At 40.2% G+C, this 25,797-nt stretch overlaps 1 protein-coding gene across 1 annotated transcript in view; it reads left to right on the top strand.

Moving 5' to 3' along the window:
- Positions 1-25,797, top strand: part of chm (CHM Rab escort protein) — a 141,978-nt gene that overhangs the window by 102,060 nt on the left and 14,121 nt on the right. The window contains exons 9-13 of the mRNA XM_078547217.1: positions 53-130; positions 17,376-17,480; positions 18,552-18,612; positions 22,338-22,434; positions 25,333-25,434. Coding sequence (XP_078403343.1) covers positions 53-130; positions 17,376-17,480; positions 18,552-18,612; positions 22,338-22,434; positions 25,333-25,434 — 443 coding nt within the window. The remainder of the gene's footprint in view (positions 1-52; positions 131-17,375; positions 17,481-18,551; positions 18,613-22,337; positions 22,435-25,332; positions 25,435-25,797) is intronic.

The raw sequence follows: 25,797 nt of genomic DNA, 5'->3' as shown, positions 1-25,797 counted from the left end.
AGATAATAATTCTTGGTAGTAATGGATATTACATTATATGCTTTGTTTACAGGATGTCTGCAGTCTTTGGTGGAACATACTGTTTACGGCATTCAGTGCAGTGCCTGGTGGTCGATAGAGAAACAATGAGGTAAGGACAAAGGCAATGACCTGTCTTTCACAGAGCATATTTGGGAAAACTGTGAAAGTGCCCATGAAAAAGGAGCCTTCTTCTGAGATCATCTAAGGTATTAATCAAAGATCAGCCTTGATTAAAAGTTATTTGTGTAAAGGTCCACCAAACAGGGAAACTTGGTCTAGAATATAGAAACAAAATTAATTTTCCTGAGATATTACAACAGCTCCTGATCACCCAAGCTTGGAAGACAAATCATTTGAGCTGCCAGAGGCTAGTGATGAGTGATGTTAGTTTTTCCTTGTGGCCTTACCTACACTAATTGATTTTCATCTGAAGACAAAAAGGCTCTCTGTTGTTGCATTTTATAAATTGAGTTCACCAAAAGATTCACCAGATTAATCGCTGTTGATAATGCATGTCATTCCAAAAAGGAAAAGACTTTAATGAATTTTTAGAAAGTTCATTGCAGCAAACTAGGTCGCCCCTTCCCATTAGATAAACCCTTTTATCTACAGTGGTAAAATTCAGCAGGGCTATGCAGCTGTATATCCCATTTGAGATGAATAATAACTTCCATCAGGAGCTTCATAAGGGAATGATTGAAGCAGACAGTGCCGGGTGGTAACGTCAAATGAATTGTTCTATTTGTTCTGTTAGTTTCACTTGATTGAGATGTGAAGTATCTAGGTAGTACTAGACCAGAAGCTACTAACTTGAGAAAGAGAAATCTTTGAGAGAAATTAATGGTACAATCAAGGAATGTTTGCAGGTTTAAAGTACTGCTCCTAAACAATATTGAATCAAAATTGGATTGCTCGGGTGATTTAAACAATGGAATGCGGTGAAAGATAGAAACATATCAAGCATTCTGATCTAAACAGCAAAAATTTAAGTTTAAGCATTTAATATACCTGACTAAACTTGGGATATACTGCTTGAGCTGTACTGCCAAGTAATTTTCAAAAACACTAAGGGAAAAAGATGAGTTGCTTCTTTTAACACAATTGTAATGAAAACACACTATTATTCCATGTAATACTTGATATATTATCGTAGCCACTGCTTACAAACATATGGACAAGGAGTGACCTATTGGCCCATCTAGCCTGTCTGAGTTGTGATGCCTTATGTATCATGATGCAGGCACTTCCCGCCTTGTCACCTGGGAGAGATGAAAAACCAGTCTCAAAGCTGTGCCAATTACATCCTTGTTTTGTATGTTAGAAACTTCAGCTACTGAGGAATGTGGCAGAAGAAAAAAGCATTTCAAGTAATTTGATTGGTTGACTGTTTTTGAATTATATCATTGATAGGTTTTCATGACTATTTTCAGGCTTGACAATTACATTGTGCTCTTGGCTGACCTCCCACCTTCCACTCTCTGTAAACTTCACCTCATTCAAAACTCTGCTGCTTGCATCCTAACTTACACCAGGCTTCATTCATCCTTCACTCCAGTGTTAAGTGACCTGCATTAGCTCCTGGTCCAGCAACACCCTGAATTTAAAATTCTCTTACTTGTGTTTAAATTCTTCCATGCCCATTCTTATAACTTCTTCTAGCCCTGCAGCTATCAGATCTCTGCTTCTTAGATTCTGGCATTTTTAAAATTCATTCTTGAGATGTGGGCGTCACTGGTAAGGCCAGCATTCATTGCCCATCCCTAATTGACAATCATCACCTTATTGAACCACTGCAGTCCATCTGGTGTAGGCACACCCACAGTGCTGTTAGGGAGAGAGTTCCAGGATATTGACCCAGTGGCAAGATATTTTCTGGTCAGGATGGTATTCCCATTCTCCTGCTATTGGTGTTCTGGATGTATAAGTTGCAGGTTTGGAAGGTGCTGTATTAGAAGCCTTGGTAAATTGCTGCAATGCATCTTGTAGATGGTACACACTGCAGCCACGATATGTCAGGTTTCCTTGAGCTTTATTAGAATTACACTAAACCAGTCAAGTAGAGAGTATTCCATCACACCCCCACCTTGTGCCTTGTAGATGGTGAAAAGCTTTTGGGGAGTTTAGAGGTGAGTTATTTACCCAACCTCTGACCTGCTCTTGTAGCCACAGTATTCAAACAGCTGATCAGTTAAGTTTCTGGTCAGTATTCCATCGCCACCACTGATGGCTGTGCCTTTGGCTGCCTAGAGTCTAAGTTCTGGAATTTTTTCCCTAAACCTCTCTGCTTCTCATCTTCCCTCCTCTTAGATTCTCCTTTAATCTACATTTTTGATCACGGTTTTGGGTCACCTGTTCTGATACTTCTGTTGGTTGTGTCAAATCCTGTTTGATAACACTTCTGTTAAGCTATTAAAAGAGCTATATAAATGCAAGTTGATTTTCTTGCTTACTTATGCTTGATGAATCACCACCTATAGGCCTCTCTAACTTTTCTCTGGTACATGGGGCATTGATTTCTGTGCTGATACCTGGAGGGGAAAGAAAAAGGGAAGCAATGAAGGTTAACTCATTGTCATGAATGAGCAGTAGCAGATGAGTGGCAGTGTAATGCAGAACTATGTTGTCCTGCTGGGTCTGCAAGTGAGACTATTAAATATAAGGTGAGAAGGAGGGTAAGATATCCTGCTTTGCTGATCTGAACCTTACACTCTCTAATCTTGTATGTCATCTCTCTGCTAATTATGTCAATGGCAGCTTCTTGCATTGGTGGATAATATTCACTCTCCATTCTGTTATGTTAGTTTCTCCTGTGAGAAGTGAAAATGGGGTTGGTTTGTGTCTTGCTGAAGTGTTTTGAAAATGTATGAGGCATCTTTGAATAGTGTGTGAGATGGTGGAAAGAAGCATCAAATGGGGTGGTAGCAGTAATTGAGGGTAGTACCTAGTTCTGAATGAGAGAATGCAAGCAGATAAAGCTGCAGCAAGGTGTTCCATTGTGATTGGAGGAGGAGGCATTAGAAGAAGAGAAGGAAAGATTTCAAGTGTGCAAGCTAAAGTAAAGTGCTGCAAGGCTGTCTGGAGAGTGAGAGGTGTGAAAAAGAGTGTGAAACCTTGGCAGTCCTGGTGAGGTTATCAGATTTCAACCTGCACTGTTGCTGGGTCCTGGGTAAAATGGACCTGGCATTGATCTGCTCTCCCACCTTTATCCATTGCTATTGACAAATTTGCCTTCATATCTGGCACCCAACACAGGGGAAGATCTCGTGACTGAGGAAATTGGTTTTCACTAACAAGCACTGAAAACTCTACCTCCCCTATAAGTAGTGGCAGCTTCACTGGTGATTACCCCTGTCCCCACCTTCCCACCGTTAATTTGCCAGTGAGGAGAGCCACTGATGTCAGTGCTTCAGAGGCTGTTATGATTAAGGTAAACATGCCCTGCCTTCATCTCTGTAGCTAGGGAACTAAGATTGAATTTTAAGAAACAACTGTGGCTGGCTTTGTTGTTGATTTGTAGGAGAATTTTGGGCTAGCAGGTGAGTTGGTGGAACAACTGTTTTGGCATCAGCCAGTCAGCAGGAGCAAGGCATCAGAGGTGTGAGGAGAAAAAGATTACTGTAGCTTCAACTCGCATTAGTCTCCTTTTGTCTCGCTGATAATTGCCAGAGATAATGAAGGATGTACCATAAATGACAGCCACAGTCAAATACAAGAATAATGTTGAAAATTAATTATTGTAGTAATGCAGTAGGTGATGGCTGCTGATTGTGGCATTGAGGTACATTGTTGATGCAGTAGAGGGGAAGAGGAAATTGAACTCTGCTGTGGTTAACCTAGGAGTAATTACAATCTTACCAAATGCAAATTTAATGCTAGGTGTCTATAGATACAATGATAAATTATCCAGTTTCCCTTCCTGCAAATGGTTAGTCCTTGCTGCATTTAGACCCACAAACGGCACAGGAAAAAATGAGAACACTTGAAAAAAGTGGAAGTGGCTTTCATTGTTCACATTTGTGCCATTGTTCTGATTTTCATCAGGGTGCACTTAAGTCTAATCTGTTAGCCTCTCGACAAAATAAACTGGGTCAAGTTCCTTTGGATCACCTGAACATGTGATGTGTATAGAAGACAAGAAAATAATTAATGGGTTTGGGCAATCAGAGCAATTTTTGGAAGAGAAGCAAGTAGTCTAGCTTCTAAAGTGACTTCAAGATCTGTCAAGTCACTGAATCTGAAATCTTATCATTTGTAAAGGATAGGATTCTGTTCAAACTTGACAAGTAGATCTATTGTCATCTTACACCATTGTGCTAAAGTTAAACAGCAATCTTCATTACCAAAAGTTCCTGTAACCTAAACAGAGGAAAGGACTAAAAATTAGGGAAAAAATGGGCAAAAGAGGGGCTAGAGGGTATTGTGAAGAAACAGCCTTAGCTAAAATAAAAACGAAAAATAGAAAAAAACAAATATAGACTTTGGATAGAAGATTATGCCATTGCCTATTGAAATAATTTAAATCATTAATCCCCAAAATTAAATCTTGAAATACTCAAAATAGAACTAAAATCATATTTTTTCTGTTCCCCACTTTCCTCTCTTGCTGTAAATTATGGAAGAGCATTATGATAGGGGCAGATGAAGGCCAAGTGGTCATCGGGTCTCTTCCACCACTCAATAAGATTGTAACTGATCCTTGACATCAACTCCACTTTAGTACCCAATTTCCATATCCCTCAATTACATTTAGTGACCAAAAGTCTATCTGTCTCAGCCTTGAATATACTCAACTACTAAGCATCCAAAGCCCTCTGGGGCAGGGAATTTCAAAGATTCACATTCCTCTGAATTAAAACATTTCTCCTTACCTCAGTCCTAAAATGGCCAACCCCTTGTCTTGAGACTATGCCCCGTAGACACTCCAGCCTGGGGAAGCAACCTTTCAGCATCCACCCGGTTAAGCCCCCTCAGAATCTTTTGTGTTTCAATTAATTCTTAATTCCAATGAGTGCAGGCCGATTCTTCTCAATTGCTCCTCGTAGGACAACCGTCACTTCCCAGGAATCAATCTTAACAAAACTTTGTTGCAACCCCTCTAAAGTAGTTATATCCATAAGTACAAAGACCAAAACTGTACATAATATTCTAGGTGCATACTCACCAAAGCCCTGAACAATTGCAGCAACATTAAATTATTTCTGTACTCCAACCCTTTGCAATAAAGTGTGACATACTATTTGCTTTCCTAATTGCTTGCAGGAGTCACTTGGTAAGAAGACACCAGAACCTTTTATTAATTTTCCCTCTCTTGAAGGCATACTGAGCCTAGCCAGTTGAAGAATCATTCTAACTTTTAAAAAAAACATGCATAAATTTGTCTCCTTTTCTTTCAACCAGCAATTGGTTCAGTCAACATTTCAACTTCCGTTGAGCAACCAAATCATTGACTTTTTTGTTTGAGACAATTGTGTGTTTTGGTTATCATACTGAATGTTTCTTTGGGTTTAGCGTCATTGGCCGCTCCAATAAGCGGACATCACATCTCCTAAGATTTGGAGAGTCCGGGGGATGGTAGCATAGTGATAATGGTACTGGCCTAGTAATCCAGAGGCCCACTTTGGAGCCATCAATTCAATTTCAATTAATTTATGAATCTGGAATAAAATGCTAATCCCATTAATATTGATCATGAAACTACCAGATTGTTGTAAAAACCTATCTGACTCACTAATGTCCTTCCGGGAAGGAAATCTAGCATTCTTACCTGGTCTGGCCTACATGTGACTCCAGACCCACGGCATTGTCGTTGGCTCTTAAGTGCCTTCTAAAATCAAACCACTACTGAAAAGTCAGTTAAGAATTAAACTGGATGAACCACCCAAAGGCACACCCTGCCCAGTTGACCCTGCAAAGTCCTCTTTACTAACATTTGGGGACTTGTGGAGAACTGTCCCATAGACTAGTCAAGCAACAGCCTGACAGTCATGCTCAACGAATCATACCTTACAGCCAATGTCTCAGACTCCTCTATTGCCATACCTTGCCATGTCCCACTGACAAGACAGACCCATCAAAGGCGTTGACACAGTGGATACAGTTAGGAGGAAGTGTCCCTGGGAGTCCATAATGTTGAATCTGAACCCATGAAATGTCATGGCATCAAGCCAAACATGGGTAAGGAAACCTGCTGATCACCACCTACTGCCCTTCTTCAGCTGATGAACCAGTACCCCTCCATGTTGAACACTTGGAAGAAGCACTGAGGATAGCAAGGGCACAGAATGTACTCTGGGTGGTGGCTTGAAGAGTAGCTCAGCAGCATCATTCCGACCAAATTGATCAAGTCCTGAAGGGTGTATCTGCCAGAGTGAACCTGCAGCTGGCTAGAACCAACAAGAGGGAAGAACCTGTTTGACCTTACCCTCACCAATCTGCCTGTCGCAGATGCATCCGTCCGTGACCAAATTTGTAATAGTGGTACTGCACAATCCTGTGGAAACATAGCCCCATCTTCAAACTGAGGACACTCTCCACATGTTGTGTGCTTAATGGGATACTCGAAGCAAATCTAGCAGCTCAAACTGGGCACCCTTGAGGTGATGTGGGCCATCAGCAGCAGCTGAATTATATTCAAGCACAACCTGTAACCTCATGGCCTGGCATATCCCTCACTTTACTATTGCTGCCAAGCGAAGGGAACAACCCTGGTTCAATGATAGTGTGGGAGAGCATGCCAGGAGCAACAATGAGCTACCAACCTGCTGAAGGTATAACACAGGACTGCATGCATGCTAAAAAGCAGAAAGCCTGCTGTAGACAGAGATAAGCAATCTCAACCAAATAATCAGATTAAAGGTCTGCTGGCCTCCTATATCCAGTCATGAATGGTGTTGGATAATTGAACAATTAACTGGAGGGGGAGGCTCCAAAAACACCCTGAGCCTCAATGATGACAGAGCCCAGCACTTCAGTGTGAAAGAAAAGATTGAAGCATTTGCAACCACCTTTAGTCAGAAGTACAGAGTTGATGATCCATCTCTGCTTTCACCCGAGGTCCCCACCATCATAGGTGCCAGTCTTTGACCAATTCCATTTGCTCCAAGTGATATCAAGAAATGGCTGAAGGCACTTGATGCGGCAAAGGCCACAGGCCCTGACAGCAATCTGGCTGTAATACTGAAGAATTGTATTCCAGAACTAGCCCTGTGATGAGCAGTTCCAGTAGCTGCAACACCTGACACCATGGAAAATTGCCCATGTAAGTCCTGCCCCAAAAAAAAAGACACATCCAATCTGGCCAATTATTGCACAAATAGTCTATCCTCATTCATTAGCAATGAAAGATGTGCTATCCAGCAGCACTTACTCAGCAACAGCCTGCTCACCGGTGCTCAGTTTGGGTTCTGCAAGTGCCACCCAGCCCCAGACTTTATTACAGCCTTGGCCCAAAAGAGCTGAATACCTAAGGCGAGGTCAGCGTGATGTCTCTTGACAACAAGGCAGCATTTGATAGAATGTGACATCAAGGATCCTTTAGTAAAACTGAAGTCAATGGGAATCAGGGAAAAGTCTCCACTGGTTGCAGTCCGTACCTAGTATGAAGGAAGATGATTATGGTGTTTGGAGGCCAATCATAACCCAAGGATATTGATGCAGGAATTGCTCAGGTTAGTATACTTGGCCCAATGGCCTTCAGCTGCTTTATCAACGACTCTCCCTCCAACATAAAGTCACAAGCGGGGATGTTTGCTGATGATTTCAGTGTTCGATACCAGTTGCAACTCCTCCGGTAATGAAAAGCAGTCTGTGCCCATGAGCAGCAAGATCTGGACAACATTCAGGTTTGGGCTGATAAGTGGCAAGTAATATTCACCCCCTACAAGTGCTGGGCAATGACCACCTCCAACAAGAGAATCTAACCATCTCTCCTTGACATTCAACAGTATTGCTATCATGGAACCCTCCACCATCAACATTCGTTGGGGCCAGTGGAGGGGTTATCATTGATTGAAACTGAACTGGACTAGCCATATAAATACTGTGGCCACAAGAGCGGGTCAGAGGCTAGATTCCTGTGGTGAGTAATTCGCCTCCTGTCTTAAAGTCTGCCCACCATCTACATGGCACAAGTCAGGATTGTGATGGACTACTCTCCACTTGCCTGGCTGAGAGCAGCTCCAAAAATACTCATGAAGCTTGACACCATCCAGGAAATGGCAGCCCACTTAATTGGCACCCCATTCACCACCTTAAATATTAATTCACTCCACCACTGACATGCAATGGCAGCAGTGTGTACCATCTACAAGATGTAATGCAGCAACTTGCAAGGCTCCTTCAACAGCACCTTTCAAACGTGCAGTCTCTACCACCTCAAAGAACAAGGGAGCAGATACACGAGAATGCCATCACCAAGTTTCCTTCCAAGTCGCACACCATCCTGATTTGGAACTGTGTTGCTGTTATTTCACTCGGGCAAAATCCTGGAATTCTTTCCGCTTCCCACTCCCCTCACAATAGCACTGTGGCATGCCAACACCACATGAACTGCAGCAGCTCAAGAAGGCAGCTAATCACCACCTTCTCAACGGCAATTACGGGTGGGCAAATAAACATCCCAAGAACAAATATAAAAAAAGCTTTCCTGCCCAATGTTTGGATAAATGAGAGCAAGACCCAGGAATAGTAACTGAAAACCCTTCCTCTGGATATTGTGATGTGCTGCCCCATGATTCTCCACACTTTGAAAGCACAAGCAGATTCAGGCTTTTGAACCATTTGGTTTTATGTACGTAAAGCAGATGAATGAACAGCAAACAGTATAATTAACATCTATTTTTGTACCCTTTTTGATAAAGAAACCAAGATCCTGCTGTCTTTCTAAACTGATTTTAGATAGTTTACCTAAGGTAATCACAATCTATCCCAACTACCTATCTGAACAGACACCAACTATATAACTATAACTATATAGCACAGCTCTGTAGTTGTTTGTTGAAGAGACAGGACTGACTAAGCTGACTTTGGTGCCTGGTTATAATTTGGTATGTGGCGGCTTCTGATTCATTGCTGCATCAGTGAGATCACCAATTAGCCAGAGATACTGTCCGTTTTTGTAATGCCTCAAGCATGTGCCAGTCAAAGTCAGTATCTCAGCCTGGTGCCTATCTTTTGACCTGTATCCAGGTGGCTTGCGAACTCCTCAGCAGCCATTTTGAACAATGGGCGATTGCATCGTACATAATTACATAAACAAACAGCTATTCATCAATATTGAATGTAGGCAATCTTCAACAATTTATAACATGTTTGTCATTGAATCTGATAGCTCTAGCTAATTGACATCTTAAACTTACTATCATTTTCAGCATTACCATTTTGTGTTCATGATGAATACAGCAGCCAGCTCAACTGGAATTGAATGTGTTTTCCCTGAGGAATCTTTTGAGAGACTTTGGGTGGTGCTCAAGGCAGAATAGTATTTTTTTTATATCAATTCAGGGATGTTGAGTCGTTAACGAGCTTGTAATTTTTTTCTCCTAATGAAAATTTTCCATGAAACTATTGTGCGAGCATTTGATGTGATGAGTCTCAATTTACTTTTGTTGAAGTGGAAGCTGTGGGCATAAAGAAGGAAACAATAAGCCGGATACTTTATCCAAATAATAGGAAATACCAAATGTTAGTCTTCCAAATTGATCAATTGGTATAAGCAGGACATCTCAAATTGTAAACTATCAACATCCTAAATGTACACATTATACTCTGCATAGTGTTCATAGCAAAAGGATAAAATTCAGAAGTTGACCAAATGAGTTATAAGTAGAAGCTAATACTGAACCATAAAAAATTACACATATTTGACACCTAAAAATGCTAACTATTACAAATTGCAGAGTTTATTCTAAATGAAAGGTGAACAGGTCTAAATGTTATAGTTCACTCTCCATCAACTCTTGCAATGTTGGCAAAGGCATACAAAATATGTGGATAAGCAGATTGGTGGAATACAAGTTCAAGAAACTTGTACTTAATTATTCACGAGACCTTACTAGGAATATCGCGTAGTTATTGTTGTCATAACCAGGAAACAGGGTTTCAAAAGCAAAAAACTGTTGATGCTGGAGATACTCAAGAGGTCTGGCATAATCTGTGGAGAGGGAGAGTGTTAATATTTCAGGTCGATGACAATTCATCGGAACTCTGAACAGTTCTGATGAAAGGTCATTGACCTGAAATATTAACTCTTTCTTTCTCCACAGGTGTTGACAGACCTGCTGAATGTTTCCAACATTTTCTGTAAACATATGGTTTAATTGAGTATATGCAGTAAGTGTTGTGTAATTGTCATAGGCCCAGAATGCATCTGATTCAATCCATAGCCTTGCTGAATTTGTATGGATTCAATATGGAATCGTAGAATAGGACAGCATGGAAAGTGACTGGCCCATCAAGTCTGTGCCAACTCTTTGAAACAGGAATCCAGTTAGTCCTATTCCCCTACTCTTTTCCCCATTTCCCTGCCATCTTTTCTTTCAAATATTTGTCCAATCCCTGCTACTGTTGAATCTGTATTTACCACCCTATTAGGCATTGCATTCCGAATCCTAACCACTCATTGCTTAAAAAAAGTTCTTCCTTATGTCACCTCTGCTTCTTTTGCCATTAACCTTTAAACCTGCGCCCTCTGGTTATTGACCCTTCAGCCATTGGAAACAATTTCTCCACTTACTCTATCTAAATCATTCATCACTTGAAACACTTCTGTCAAACCTCTTCTTTGCCTTCCCTGCTTGAATGAGAACAGCCACATCTTCTCCACTCTACCCATGTAACTGTAATCCCGCATACCCGAAAAGAATTCTAATAAATCTGTTCTGTACCCTCTCCAAAGCCTTCATGTCCTTCTGAAAGTGTGGTACCCAGAATTTCTCACAATACTCTAGCTCACTGAGACTGAACTAGAGTTTATATAGGTTTAGCACAATTTCCTTGCTATTGTACTCTGTCTCTGTTTATATACCCAGAATCCCATATGATTCATGAACTGCTTTGTTAAAGTGCCCTGCCACCTTCAAAGATTTGTGCTCGAGCAAAAGGCAGGTGGCCCTCCTTGCACCCCTTTAAAATTGTACTAATTAGCTTGGCTTGTGTCTCTGCATTCTTCTGACCAAACGTATCACCTCGCATTTTACTGTGTTGAATTTCAGCTGTCAAAGCTATATCTTCAGCCTGTCAGCATCCTTTTGAAGCTTTTTTGCTATCTTTGTGTTTCTCAGTACAACACTTCCAGGTTTGGTTTCATCTGCAGCTTGCAAAATTGTACCCTGTATCCTCAAGGCCACCTTATTAATGTACATCAAACCGGTAGTGGCCCTAATGTTGAACTTTGAAGAATTCACAATTTGTCCGTACCAAATTCATGATGGCTTTCCTTTTAGTCTATGCTTGTTCAAGTGACTGTTGACTTTCTCCAGGGTTGTTGTTTATAAAACCTTTTCCCCACCAATGTTAAACTGACTGGCCTGTAATTGCCAGGTTTACCCTTTCCCCCTTTTTTTGTAATCCCTCAGTCCTCTGGCATCACTGCTGTGCCTAAGGAGGATTGGACAATTGTAGCCAGCACCTCTGCAATTTAAATCCTTGCTTGCCTCAGCAGCTTAGGATGCATTCCATCCAAGCTGGGTGAGTTAACTAATTTTAAGCACTTCCAGCCTTTTGGTACCTCTTAATTTTTATCTCATCCAGTGTCCTGGCAACCTCCTCATTTATCATAGCTTCAACAAAGTCCTCTTCCTTGATAAGCACCGTGTAAAGTACGCAATTGAGTGTATCAACCATGCCTTCTGCCACCACTAATCAATCTCCATTTTGGTCACTAATTGGCCCCACTGCTTCCCTGACAGCTCTTTTACTGCTAATATGCCTACAGCAGACCTTTTGGATTTTTTTTTTTATGTTCACCGCTAATTTATTTTTGTATTTATCCCTCTTTCCTTTGTTTTTATAAGGGAGAATCAGGCTGAATGTATTATCAAGCTGACAGCTGTCATTTTCCCCTTTTTAAAAAACATGTGAACATACGAATTAGGAGCAGGAGTAGGCTACTCAGCCCCTCAAGTCTGCTTTGCCATTCAATAAGGTCATGGCTGATCTGATTGTAACCTCATGTCCACGTTTCCACCCACCCCCTATAACCTTTCACTCCCTTGCTTATCAAGAATCTATCTACCTCTGCCTTAAAAATATTCAAAAACTCTGCTTCCACTGCCTTTTGTGGAAGAGCGTTCCAAAGACTCTAAACCCTTGGAGAAGAAATTTCTCTTCATCTCTGAATTAAATGAGCGACCCCTTATACTTAAACAATGACCCCTAGTTCTAGATTTTCCCACAAGAGGAAACACCCTCTCCATATCCATCCTGTCAAGACCCCTTATGATCTTTTTTGTTTCAATCAAGCCGCCTCTTACTCTTCTAAACTCCAGCAGATACAAGTCTAGCCTGTTCAACATTTCCTCATAAGACAACCTGCCCATTCCAGGTATTAGCCTAGTAAACCTTCCTGAACTGTTTCTAATGCATTTACATCCTTCCTTAAATAAGGAGACAAGTACTGTACACAGTACTTCAGATGTGACCTCATCAGCCCCCTGTACGACAGAAGCATAACCTCCCTATTTTTGTATTCAATTCCCCTTGCTATAAATAATAACATTCTATTAACTTTCCTATTTACTTACTGTACCCACATACTAGGCTTTTGTGATTCATGCACTAGGATATCCAGATCCCTCTGCATCCTAGAGCTCTGCAGTCTCACCAATTAGTTAATATGTCTTTTTTTTAATTCTTCCTGCCAAAATGGACAATTTCATACATCTCCACATTATACTCCGTTTGCCAGATCTTTGCGCACTCACTTAACCTATCCCCGTGTGGGAGAGTCTAGGATCAGAGGGCATAATCTCAGAGTAAATGATCACCCATTTAAAACAGAGATGAGGAGGAATTTCTTCTGAAGGTAGTGAATCTGTGGAATTATTTACCACAGAGGGCTGTAGAGTCCAGGCTGTTAAGTATATTCAAGGCTGAGATAGACAGATTTTTAATCAGTAAGGGAATAAAGGGTTACGGGGAAAAGGCAGGAAAGTGGAGTTGAGGATTCTCAGATCAGCCATGATTTCACTGAATGGCGGAGCAGACTCGATGGGCTGAATGGCTTACTTCTCCTTCGTCTTGTGGTCTACCTATATTCCTTTGTAGCCTCCTTATGTCCTCTTCACAACTTACTTTCCTACTTAGCTTTGTGTCATCAGCAAATTTAACAACCATACCTTCAGTTCCTTCATCCAAATCATTTATATAAATTGCAGAAAGTTGAGGCCCCAGCACTGATCCCTGTGACTCACCAATCGTTATGTCTTGCCAACCAGAAAGATCCATTTACGCCTACTCTCTTTTTCCTGTTGGCTAGCCAATCTTCTATCCATGCCAATATGTTGCTCCCTATACCATGAGCTTTTATTTTCTGCAATAACCTTTGATGTAGCACCTAATCAAATGTTTTCTGGATTTCTGAATACAGTACATCCACCAGCTCCCCTTTATCCACAGCACATGTTACTTCTTCAAAGAGCACCAATAAATTAGTTAAACATGATTTCCCAGTCACAAAGCCAAATTGACTGCCTGATTACCATGAATTTTCCTAAGTGCCCTACTATAACATCTTTAAGAATAACTTTTAACATTTCCCTATAACAGATGTTAAGCTAACTGGCCTGTAGTTTCCTGCTTTCTGTCTCCCTCCCTTTTTGGAACCTTCCCAGAATCTAATGAATTTTGGAAAATTATAACCAATGCATCAACTATCTCGCTAACCACTTCATCCTAGGGTCAAAGTCCATCAGGACCCGGGGACTTGACAGGCCACAGCTCCAACAATTTGCTAAGTACCACTTTCCTGAATTCCTCCCTCCCTCCCATTTCCTGATTTACAGCTACATCTGGGGTGTTGTTTTAATTCCTGTATTGGAGACTAATGCAAAATACCTGTCCAATTCATCTGCCATCTCCCTATTTTTCATTATTAATTCCCCAGACTCACTTTGTTAACTCTTTTCTTATTTAAATACCTGTGGAAGCTCTTACTATCTGTCTGTATATTTCTAGCTAGTTTTCTCTAGTACTCTAATTTTTCCCTCCTTATTAATCTTTTAGGCATTCTTTGCTGTTTCTGCTTCATCCTGTTCTAAGCCCTTTGTCACAGATGGGAACCTTCTCTTTGGTAGCTCTTCCTTTCCCATTTGTGAGTATGTCTCCGAACGATATCCTCTTTAAAGGCCACAGACTGCACCATGACATTTCTGCTTGAGAGTCTTGGATTCCAGTTTGCCTGTCCCAGACCTTTCCTCAATGTTCTGAAATAGCCCTCCTCCAGGTCAGCATTTATTCTCAATTGACCTTGTCCATCTCCAAAACTATCCTAAATCTTATGATACTATGATCACTAGTCCTGAAGTACTTCACTAGTCTGACATTCTCCACTTGATCCGCTTCATTCCCTCCAATGAGTTCCAGCAATGCTCCCTTCCTTATGGGGCAGGGAGAATACTGAGCTTGAAAGTTCTCCTGAACACATTGCAGGGATTTCCTCCCCTTTGCCTTGAACGCAATCATTGCTTCATTCAATATTGCGTCTTTAAAGTCTTCCATTATGACTACAATATAGTTCTTGCACCCCACATTAATTTCCTCTGTTAATTTGCTCCTCTTTCTCCTTCCCACAAATTGATGATGTGTAAAACACACCAAGAGGCATAATAGCCCCTTTTCTTGTTTCTTACCTCCAACCAGGGCTGCAGGGAAAGGGCAGGGAGTGTGACTAGGTGAAGTTGCTCTTGCAGCGAGCCAGCACAGACAAGACAGGCTGAATGGCCTCCTCTTGTGCTGTAACCATTCTCTGTTGCCATGAATCTAAAACAAAGAGGTCATGTCATGAATGGACATGCTTATAGTAATATTGCTAGGATTTTCTAACAGCAGAAAACTAACAATCATTTTGTCTGAGCCACATAGGTAGTTTAGACTTCTCTCTGAGTTGGAAGCCTTGGTCATTGATGTTTCTGTTACTGTTTTTCTTCAACTTGCACTTAAGGTAATGTATTTTCCGAAAGCTCCAGAAATGGCTCTGATTTCTTATTTTAAAAAACGAGTGCACAATCTTAAACTCTGAGCTTCTCTGTCATTGCGAAAATCCTGGGGAAATGGCCGAAAATTCTGAGTCCCAAACCCGGCATTTCCTATCTTCGTAGGGGCAGGACAAGAGCCAGGCCGGGGTTTGCACATGTGTGATTTACAGAGGTAGCTGGCCATTTAAATCACCAGCTGCCTCCACTGAAATGGGATTTTGGAGGAACAGGAGTATGCAAATTAGAACAGGTAAGAAGAGGTCTGAACTTGGTGGATAGCCAGGGTAGCCCTTTGGAGAGGTAAGGTAACACTATTGTTATGACCGATGCAGTTGGTAAAGCGGAGTTATTTAAAAATCCCAGAGGGAAACTTCAAGCTGTCATAACCTATAATTTTAAGTGTTATGTTTGAGATGCAACTCTAAATTCAGGAATCAGACCACCAGTTCTCGAGGCCTTACATTAAATTAACTTAAACATTTTTAAATTAATTTATACAGGTTAAAATATATATACATGTGGCTTCAAATTACTACTATCATAACTTCTAACAAATTCCCAAACTAATCTCCATTAAGGCAACAGCAACCCATAGACTTAACCAAAACACCAGACAAAGCATTTTCATCGTACAAATTCAAAATGAGGTTCTTTTCACTTTGGTTCCTGTGGAGACAGTTGGAGGCTCGCAGCTTCCTTTTGATCTTACATTGCCTCTGTTCTGCACACCCGAAAACTGTTGAAGTTAAACGTACCATCCCAACTGAATGCAAGTTCTCATTGTATCACCAGTCTCTTATAACAATAAAACCCCTTTCATAGTACCAATTTTATTAGTAATAGAAACATATTGCTTGATATCTGCTAGATAGGTGTCAATTTTCACCCCACTTCTTGAATGCTCTATTCAAAAAATGATTATGCACGCTACCTCTCTGTTTACATCTCAAAACTAGTACATATCAAAGCGCCCAGACTAGCTGGCTTTAATCCAATTAAGATACACCCACTGACTAAACCTCTATTTTAAAAGAAAAATATTTTCCAAAATATTATATACATTAATAGCTTCATGACACTATGGATAGGATCCCAGGATACTTTCTTGGGAGAGCTAAGGCACCCTTGGGGATTGTTTAAAATGAACATGATTATGTACTTTTTGCGCACAAACTCTTTGGAACTGCTGAACTGTCCAGCTGTTGAAGGTGTCAAAGCTGTCAGGGAGCTGACCAAAGACACTAGGTCATAAAGAGGGTAAGAGCAAAGGATGGGAGGGCATGAGCTGGCATGAAGCTGACATCTGGGGTATAGTGGCTATGGTGGGTGGGTAGAGGGTAACTACATTGGCATAGGGGTCTGGGAGCCATGGGGATGGGTGGGGACATGGGTTGGCAAAGTTGGGGCGCATGCGTTGGCAAGGTTGGGGAATAGGGAGTGTGTGTCAGGGGCGGTGAGGGCTGTGGGGATTTTTAAAAAATATTTCAACACTATGCTGGTGCATAAAAGCAGGCCTTGCACCCAGCCTGTCTCCGTACCTGGCAGTCTGTGGATTCATTCCAGCATCGCCTGCCCTGGCTTGTTTTTCAGCCTAATTGCAGCCCCCCACCCCTCCCCCCCGCCACCCAAGCCCAACATCCCACCTGTGGGCAGACATTTTTAAAGGTCGGGTTCGCTGAGTCAGGAAATCTTCCTGACTTGGCGAACACGACCTGGGGATGAAAATCTGGGCCTGTATGTGTGGGCACTATTTAATTATATGCCGTTTCTCTCTAAACACTCTGAAATTAATTTGGTCTTCTGGCTTAATCTAATTCTTTGTAACATGCAAACTTCATCACAATTTCTTGTATTGTAAGGTAACTTTCAGTTGTTTGGAATTTGAGAATACAAATTCATTAGAGCCCAATTCGTTTGAGCCATCTCCATGTCGGTATACACTTTTGCAATTTTGAGGTTGGTCTAACCATCAATTTTAGTACAATTTTCCACTAAAATTTGAGGTTCTATTAAGTTAAGTATTTAATGTGGGTAAAAATCCTGTTTTTCATTATTTGATATATAATCATTTACTTTCACAGGAAATTCTTTTATATTATGTCTCTTGTCTATGTAGTATCAACTAACTTAACCTTGTTTGCTGCATCCCATGTTACTTTGCAGGTGTAAAGCTGTAGTTGACAGTAATGGCCATCGCATCAGTTGTGAACACTTTATTGTGAATCATAACTACCTACCTGAGAAACATACTAAAAATGTACAACACAGGTAAATGTTTTCTACAGTAAGAATTGTTGCATAACATCCAACAGCCCTCATTGCACAGGTGTCTGAAAAAAATGTCAGATATATTTTCACATCTGTAAAATTAAGGGAACACATTGTCCAAAGTGTAATCAGAAACCCATGATGGCTTAGTAAAATGAAATTTATTTATAGAGCCTGTTGTTCTCTGATGCTTACTTCATGGCGATGCCTCAGCCAATCAAAGTTGACTTGTTATCCAATCAACATCCTTTTCTCTTGCAATATAAATTGATAAATTGTTGTGATTGTTTGAAATTTGTCATTTTTGCGTTTGTCCTGATGACTGCAAGACGAAAACCTTCGGCAATATGTCTTTCTTTTTAGTAATAAAATAAATTTTCTTCAACTTTACACATAGAGAACCTCATCCTCCCCCACCCCCCCCACCCCCCCAAACACCACTACCTCATTATCTTGTTCCTGTCCAAGATGTGGAAATACATGATCAGATTTGCAAAATGTAATGATGGTAGTGAAAAATACAATAGTAAAATCCAAACCTAAAAAACTACAGTGAAGTAATAAATGGAAAATAAAAGTGCATTTAGAAGAATTTTGGCCTAGAAATATGTTTTAAGGGATTCAGGGTCACATGACCATAAACTTTGATCTTTGTAGTTGAACGTTGTGCAAACCCCTCAAGCATGATGCGTCTTTGGCACACTCCCAGCTTTCTTACCTTTCTGTGGAGTTGGTGATGGTCCATTACTTTTTGTAGTAGTGAACTCTGTATTCCATTGTAAGAAAAATATTGAATCTAAGCATTTGCATTACCTGCCCAAAAACGCTACATGCTAACTAATCATTGGACATTCTTTAAAAAATCTTTATGCTTATTATCTATTTTTTTTTATAGTGGCAATGCTTAAAGTTTTTACAAATTTAAAAAAAGATTAAGTATTGATGCATTGCATTATGGTGATTCTTTAAGCAGCGTCATACTATTGATGTTATTGCTGTCATTTGTGTTACTCCTTGGTTCTACGTTCTACACCACTGTTGAAAATTATTCTTTTTTCTTCTCTTTGTAAGGTACATTTCAAGAGGGGTGCTCATCACAAATTCTTCTGTCCTGAAGTCCAATTCTGAGCAGGTGGTGATAGTTTTTACTGATACTTTGCCAGTCATTTCTTTAGTTTATGTATAACTTAAGTAAAAACCCAGTCACTAAAATGTTTTGGACAGAATGTTATTACTTACTCTGACAACTGAACAACTTTTTAAAAAAAAATGATAGTTGTAATGCTGTTAACTGCTTAACAAGAGTATAATTTACATAAGGTTAAAGTGCTTCACGACATACATTGGTTCACTAGTTTGGTCCCTGGGATGAGGGGGTTATCCTATGATGAGAGGCTAAGCAAGTTAGGTTTCTATTCTCTGGAATTTGGAAGAATGAGAGGCGTTTGCCTTGAAACCTAGAAAATTCTGAGGGGGCTTGATAGGGTAGATGCTGAGAGATTGTTACCACCGGTTAGGGAATCTAAAACACTGGGGCACAGCCTCAGAATAAGGGGCCAATCATTGAGGAGTGAGATGAGGGGAAATTACTTTACTCAAAGAGTTGCAAATCTTTGGAATTCTCTACCCCAGAGGGTTGTGGATGCTCCATCTTTGAATGCATTTAAGGCTGTGATAGACAGATTTTTGGTGTCTCGGGGAATTAAGGGATATGGACAGCGAGTGGGAAAATGGAGTAAAACCCAAGATCAACTATGATCGTATTGAATGGCAGAGCAGGCTGAACAGGCCATATGGCCTAATCCTCCTATTTCTTGTGTTTTTGTACTTTTTCTTCCTGCACATGCATATATGTGCATATATATATTTTAACAAAGCTCAAAAGGATAACTAGATATGTAAAATCTTCTATTGGAGGAGATCTATTGTAATTAGAGATCAGTCTTGCCAGGTGTACCTGCTGACAAAGAACTTACCAGGTGATGAACCCACAAGGTCCAAACGTTATCAGTATTGTTGATTTGTACAGGAGTTGACAGACAAAGTCTTGATGTTGATACCGAAAAAGTTTTTCGTGCAAAACATGTAAAATGGATTTTCACGTAGGATGGTGGAGCAAAATAACTAGAATAATTAAACTTTTGGATACCATGACTGATCTTTCTGAATGGGTGAGCCCAGTTGCGTTGAATGGCCTTCGTCGTCTGTCTTGTGAACTTGGCTATGAATCCCTCAGTGGAAAATGCAAAATGTAATATTAATTGCTCAATAAAACCAAAAATCAATCTTTTACACAGGCTTAAAATTCAGCTGGGTATAATTGTCATGGGATACATAACATGAAATCATTGAAAAAACAGTTTCCCAACTCATGGCTGAGATTGTTTTGTTATCTAGTATTTAGCAAATGAATGCCTTTTGTAGCAGCATTGGCAATATTACAGAGTTAGAACCTTAAGTTTAGAGCCTGTTTTAGGTGTTCTATTAGGTACAGCCATGCTGATCACTCAGAACCTTCATTCAGATGTGTGCCAGTGTTATCCAACATAGAACCATATGATAGTATAGCCCAGAGATGTAACGATCAAACCTGATTGTTTGTTTTTTGCCTGTGCCCCATATGTGCATCCACTATCCTTTTGAAAGCAATCAAACGCTTAAAAATTTAATCCAACAAGCTCAGTGACAATGTGATAGGCTGTTTAAACAGCAGAAGCTGTAATACTTTCCTATTCCCACCAGAAACCCATTAATCGCCATTTTAACTCAGGACCTGATTCTGACAAACACACTTCCAGAAGCAGGCAGGTGCCTCAATAACTCAAATTGGGGTCCTATGATGTCATTTAAGTTGGATCAGAAGTCCCACTCAATGGCCAAACTGCTGAGAAAATACCTCATGAGGCTGGCTTTACAACCCAACATGACTTGGAAGCACTATTTAAAAAGGCACTCGGCTGCAGGCACTCAGATCATCATGCTTCGTGGATTTCCAAGGGATTTCCCAGTTCAGATTGTTTCCGTTTCTTTTCTCTTGCTCTGATTAAGCACTCATTGCTTGTTATGGGTTTCACTTTTTCTTTGCTTTGGATAGAGGAAGGACCAGCAGAAACCCCAACAACTGGGATAAGCCGCAGGTACTCTGTCAGACTCAACAGTTGAAGGAGTTGCTCTTAAAATAACTTACTCAGCCCACAGTATCTATAGTCCAAGAAACAGCTTTTCTTGTTATCTCTGAGGGGCACTGCAGCAGAAGACTGCGCTCCACCAGGCAGACTGCTGATCTATGCGGACCAGTGTGGCAGGGCCTGCTGCCTGCTGGATCAATTAACATGATTTACCAGTGTCAAAGTTACCATTGACCTTAACTTCTTCACCTTTGCTCCTTATAGACTTCTACAGGGGACATTACCTGCATCTTCCAATCTACACTGCACAGCTACATCAGGCAGATCACCAGTGCCTCTTTGCCTGATACATTACCTTCCCCAAGATATCAACAGCTGGAATGAGAGTGCTCTGAAATTTGCAGCAGTGCTGACTCCCCTTGTGTCTAGGACATGATTGCCTTTGTGCATGTACTTATCAAGACACCATAAGACGAGTCAGGAGCTTTTGTGAATTTGAAAGGACTTTCCACTCCATCAATGTGCCACTGATGTGTATACACCAGAGTAGGATCATGCAAGTTGTGCCTGTTTCGCAGGAAACCATCACATGGCCATCATTCTGACACATTCATTTATCCTCCCATCTTTCTACACATCCAGGGGTATCAGACTGTCAAGAGACAGGCAATGCCCCCCATGTAACAGGATTGTTGACATTTCTGCGCAACTCCACCATGCGAGATCAAGTACAATCACAGCCACGGGCCCATCATTTCCACAGGCCTGAGGAAGACCAGATTTAACAGGATTGGCTTTTTGAAAACCCCTTTCCATGTGATCCACTAATCTATCCAAGGTGGAGCCCTGAATCTAGCTGGCAGCCATTTGAGCACCAAAGCTGAAAAGGCAGTGAAGATTGATCCTTGTTGTGAGGACCTGGCTCCAGCACCCTTGGACTTTCTAAGTTAGGCTGTAGAATGCTGATGCCCTGGGAGATGACACACAGACTGGAAGCAGACTTGTCCACACTTCCAACCATGATGTGGCAATCCCTTGACATGCTTTCCAATTTGTGGTATAACTGCTTGTATGATGCAAACAAGTTTCTCTTCATACCTAGGCTCCTAAAGTCGTCATCTCTGCCTGCAAATTGACTCACCGTTCATTTTTTTTTCTCTTTAAGAAAAACAGTTCTTATACATACTCCTGTCGGGGGGAAAAAAAATCAAAATTCACAAAATGTAACCTGGCAACTTCTCTTTTTGTGGAGATGAATAGGTAGAAAGGAAAATGAAAAACATGAGCTATGGGAATGAAGATATCAATGATAAATCTCCCCTTAGTCTGAAATATGACAGCTACTGCAGTTAACTAGATATCCAATTGTTTGGAGAAATGCAATCCAAATTCAAAGTCAGCTCTGTGGACTTATTCCAGTATCTTGCTGTTTTGATTTGCAATAAGGATTTTCCTCCTTGGTAATAATATTGCTGATCTCGGGATAATGGGATGATTTTTGTCACTAAGGACAATTTGCACTGATGTATCATATTATGTCTCATCATCCTAAAATGCTTTGCTTAAGTGCAGTAAAGCCGTACACAGGCAAACAGCAGCTCAATTTTGTACAGGAAAACCCTACAAACAGCCATTACATGGAAGCCCAAATTTAGGAATAAGGTTGATTATTTACACTTTTACTGAGTACTCAATCAATGTTCCCTAACTATATGCCCTGACTTTACAGATTTCTATTTTGACTGTGCCTGCAGTGGAAAAAGATCAACCTTCTGTACGAATCATTGAGCTCTGTCCCTCTTCAAATACCTGTCCACAAGGCACCTGTAAGTTGAGATATTTTGCACTTAATACTTGAACAAACAGCTATTTTGTTTTGAAATCAATATCTAATCCTGTTTTCTGCATTATTTTCATATTTAAATTGATTTTTAACTGAGTGATTTACCCTGGTCAATGACTGTTGAAGATTAATTCATTTATTCTTCAAGCTCCTGATCATGTGTTCTGAAGATGACACACATGTAATCAGAGTTGCCAGCTGACTGGAACTGAAGTCTTTCAGTTGCCCTGAAAATGTGACTCAAATGATCGAATCATGAACTGAAATCATTGCTCTTCCTGCTAGGAGAGCATTGCATGACAAATGGCTTCAGCTGCTGTTACTAATTCAGTCATACCTGAGTGACTAAAACGTGTTGGATAATAGAAACTGATGTGGCAGACTATAGCAGAGGGCAGAATGTAAAGACAATATGAAGTACCATAAAATATAGTGGTTATTTTTGATTTATTATTCAATTGTGTAAAGTTTTATGTGGTGTTAGGTATTTTGCAATAAAGAAAATTCGATTCTCATGACCACCCGCTCGCTCCCCCGCAACCACCACCCCCATGAAAGGAACCTTAGGTGGTATGCTGTCAGTGTTTATGGGGATGTTTTGCACTGTGACCCGACAAAACTTTCTTCCACTTCAAGGAGCATTTGATATGTGAAGATGCTTGTTAAGTGAATGGAATCTGAAAAATGAACCCTGTTTCTGCTCGGGCAGTTCTTCATTCTGAACTATTACATCATTCTCAATTATTTTCAGTCTAACAAATGTCTTGTGACACAGTACCTTTCTAACTTGGCTCTTTCTTGGAAAAAGCATCATCTGTGAAAAAGTTTGAAGAAGTAGGTCCATAAAACATATCTATAAATCATTATATAGAATAATATGAAAATTAAGGTGATACAAAACTACCAGCTTGAAATGGGCACTGCTAAATTGTTTAATTAATGTATAAACATTTATAAAGAGTTGAACAAGGTCTCATGTAGATGAAGTTACACAATGGCATATGACAATGTAAACCACAATTCCTGACGGTGGTCAGAGATGAACGTTGGTGCAGCCCTGAAGAAATCTCTGGCCCGGGTATCCTCCTGGTCTGCAGAGGTGAAGTTACACAATAGTAAGCCATTTGCAAACAGAAAATTAGATGAATTGTTGGTTCAGCTTTCAGCTGAATATATGCTATTTCTAATGAGTAACTATGTTCCTGTATCTTGTCAGAGTGCTTTAGAGGTGGCCCGAGTGATTTTGATTTGTGCTTTATTACCCAGCCAGATAGCAGCACCTACTGAGCCTAGTAGTCCAAACTGTTTGACTGCATCATGCTATTGCTATTTAGGAACCATACTAGCCTGCAAAAATTCTCTCGACTTATACCCTAACAGTAGTAATGTTAGTTTAGTTTTTTTTTTGTTATTTTCCTCTTTGCTTTACTTCCCATACTCCTGTCAGAAGGCAATGAGTTCTGTTAGGATATAGTTCCACAGGTGACAGAAACTGTCCTGTACCCCATTTAATCAAGTACTTCTGTGAATGAGCTAATCGGTGTGTGTCACCATCTTTTTGACCGTGGAGGCATCACAAGCAAATTCAATAGGGGGAGTGGATTGGAAAATAGAATTGAAGCCCAAGATCAACCATGATCGTATTGAATGATGGCACAGGATTGACGAGCCATATGATCTACTCCTGCACCTATTTCTTGTGTACTTATCCAACATCTATGCATATATACTTTCTGGAAGGAATCACCTGAATGGCAATTGAGTGTGAGCCCTGAAAAATTTTCTTTCCACTCCTCCACTCCCACCTGCCCTTTTTTGTCACCTGGTGACAGCAAACTAATTGTTATGACCTAAACAAAAATAAAAATACCTGGAAAAACTTAATTGTTATGACCTACTTGGCTCCCCAATGATGGAGCCTTAGACATCCTGGATCTATGTTGGTCAGTACTTCGTTGTGCAGTGGGAACTCTCAGGGGAGAATGCCTTCAAAAGGTGTGCAGTTTTTATTCAAGATAAGAAAATTGTAACAGCCTCATATGTACTTTAACAACACACCAAACTTCTTGGGCAAGTAGCCTGTATACTTTTGGGATGCTTAAAGTTGGTGTCTTTGCTTAATAACTTGTAAATATTTTGAGGAGAGCAGTATCTTACTGCATTAAAAATATATCTTTATTGACACCTCTTGACAATTGAAATGCACAAAGCCAAAAGAAAGACTACTCTTAATAATGTGAAGTACCAAAGAATTAAGACACCCACCCACCTGTGATCAGCTTTCTAAACAAAACAAAAAACAAGCACGTGCCTTAAATTGTAGTTGATGCTCAAAATATCACTGGTAACCTCATATTCAAAACTTAACTTGTTTTTGATTGAGATGTCAACCATTTATGTTTCTAAATTTACAATGTTCATTTTCATCAATAAATAATGCCATTTATGAGGTTGCATCTCTAGAAATCCCATGTGCATAAATCCCTCATAGTCTCTAATAAAGTTGCCTATACCAAGAGCTTCACCATAAATTAAATGTCTAACCTTGATGTACAAGCTTCCTTTGCTTTGGATAGTCAAGACCTATGTCAAGTACTACAGGCTGTACTGTGGAACCCAGACCGTTCATTTATTTCAAAGTGAAAAATGATTAAATCTATACAAGTTGGCAATATCGCAAAAAAATGTGGCAATGTAAAGGAAGTAAAATCCTTAAATTTATTATATTAGCTGCATGTTATATGAGAAAAAGCTACATTACAAACTATTATCTGAATTTTGCCTTGCAGAAAATTTATTTTGGTAGCACTTGAATTGCTTGTTAGCACTGATATGTTGTTTGATCTTAGTAATGTGTTTCTTTAAATTGACTTTAAAATAGATCTGGTCCATTTAACTTGCCTGTCAAATGGAACTGCCAAAGAAGACTTGGAACCTGTGGTATCTACACTGTTTACCCAGTACAGTGAAAATGAAGAAACTGGTAAGAACTGAAGACTTTAATCACTGCACACCATGACAGGGTGGATATTTGTATCCTGCAGCACCGCATCTGCCACACAGATTTGTCTTAATTTAAAATTGCCAAATTTCAGGAATTGATTTTTTTCTCATCTTTTTCAGTGGAACACAGTCAGATATTAGACTAGAATTTCTATCATTTCTAGTTAGTGTTTTGTGAAACCTATCCTGGTATTTCTCCCTACACATGCTAAAATGTCAGAATTCTTAAACTCTATTGTGTGCTCTTTGAACTTCAGGAAGCACAGTGAGTTGAGTGAGACAATATCTTTCCTCATGCTAATTTAGTTCATTTTTCTTGAGTTGAATTTGAAGCAAATGGGTC

Source organism: Cetorhinus maximus, chromosome 8 (assembly GCF_964194155.1).
Source record: "Cetorhinus maximus chromosome 8, sCetMax3.hap1.1, whole genome shotgun sequence".
Taxonomy (NCBI): Eukaryota; Metazoa; Chordata; class Chondrichthyes; order Lamniformes; family Cetorhinidae; genus Cetorhinus; species Cetorhinus maximus.
This window is presented reverse-complemented; position numbering and strand designations above follow the sequence as displayed.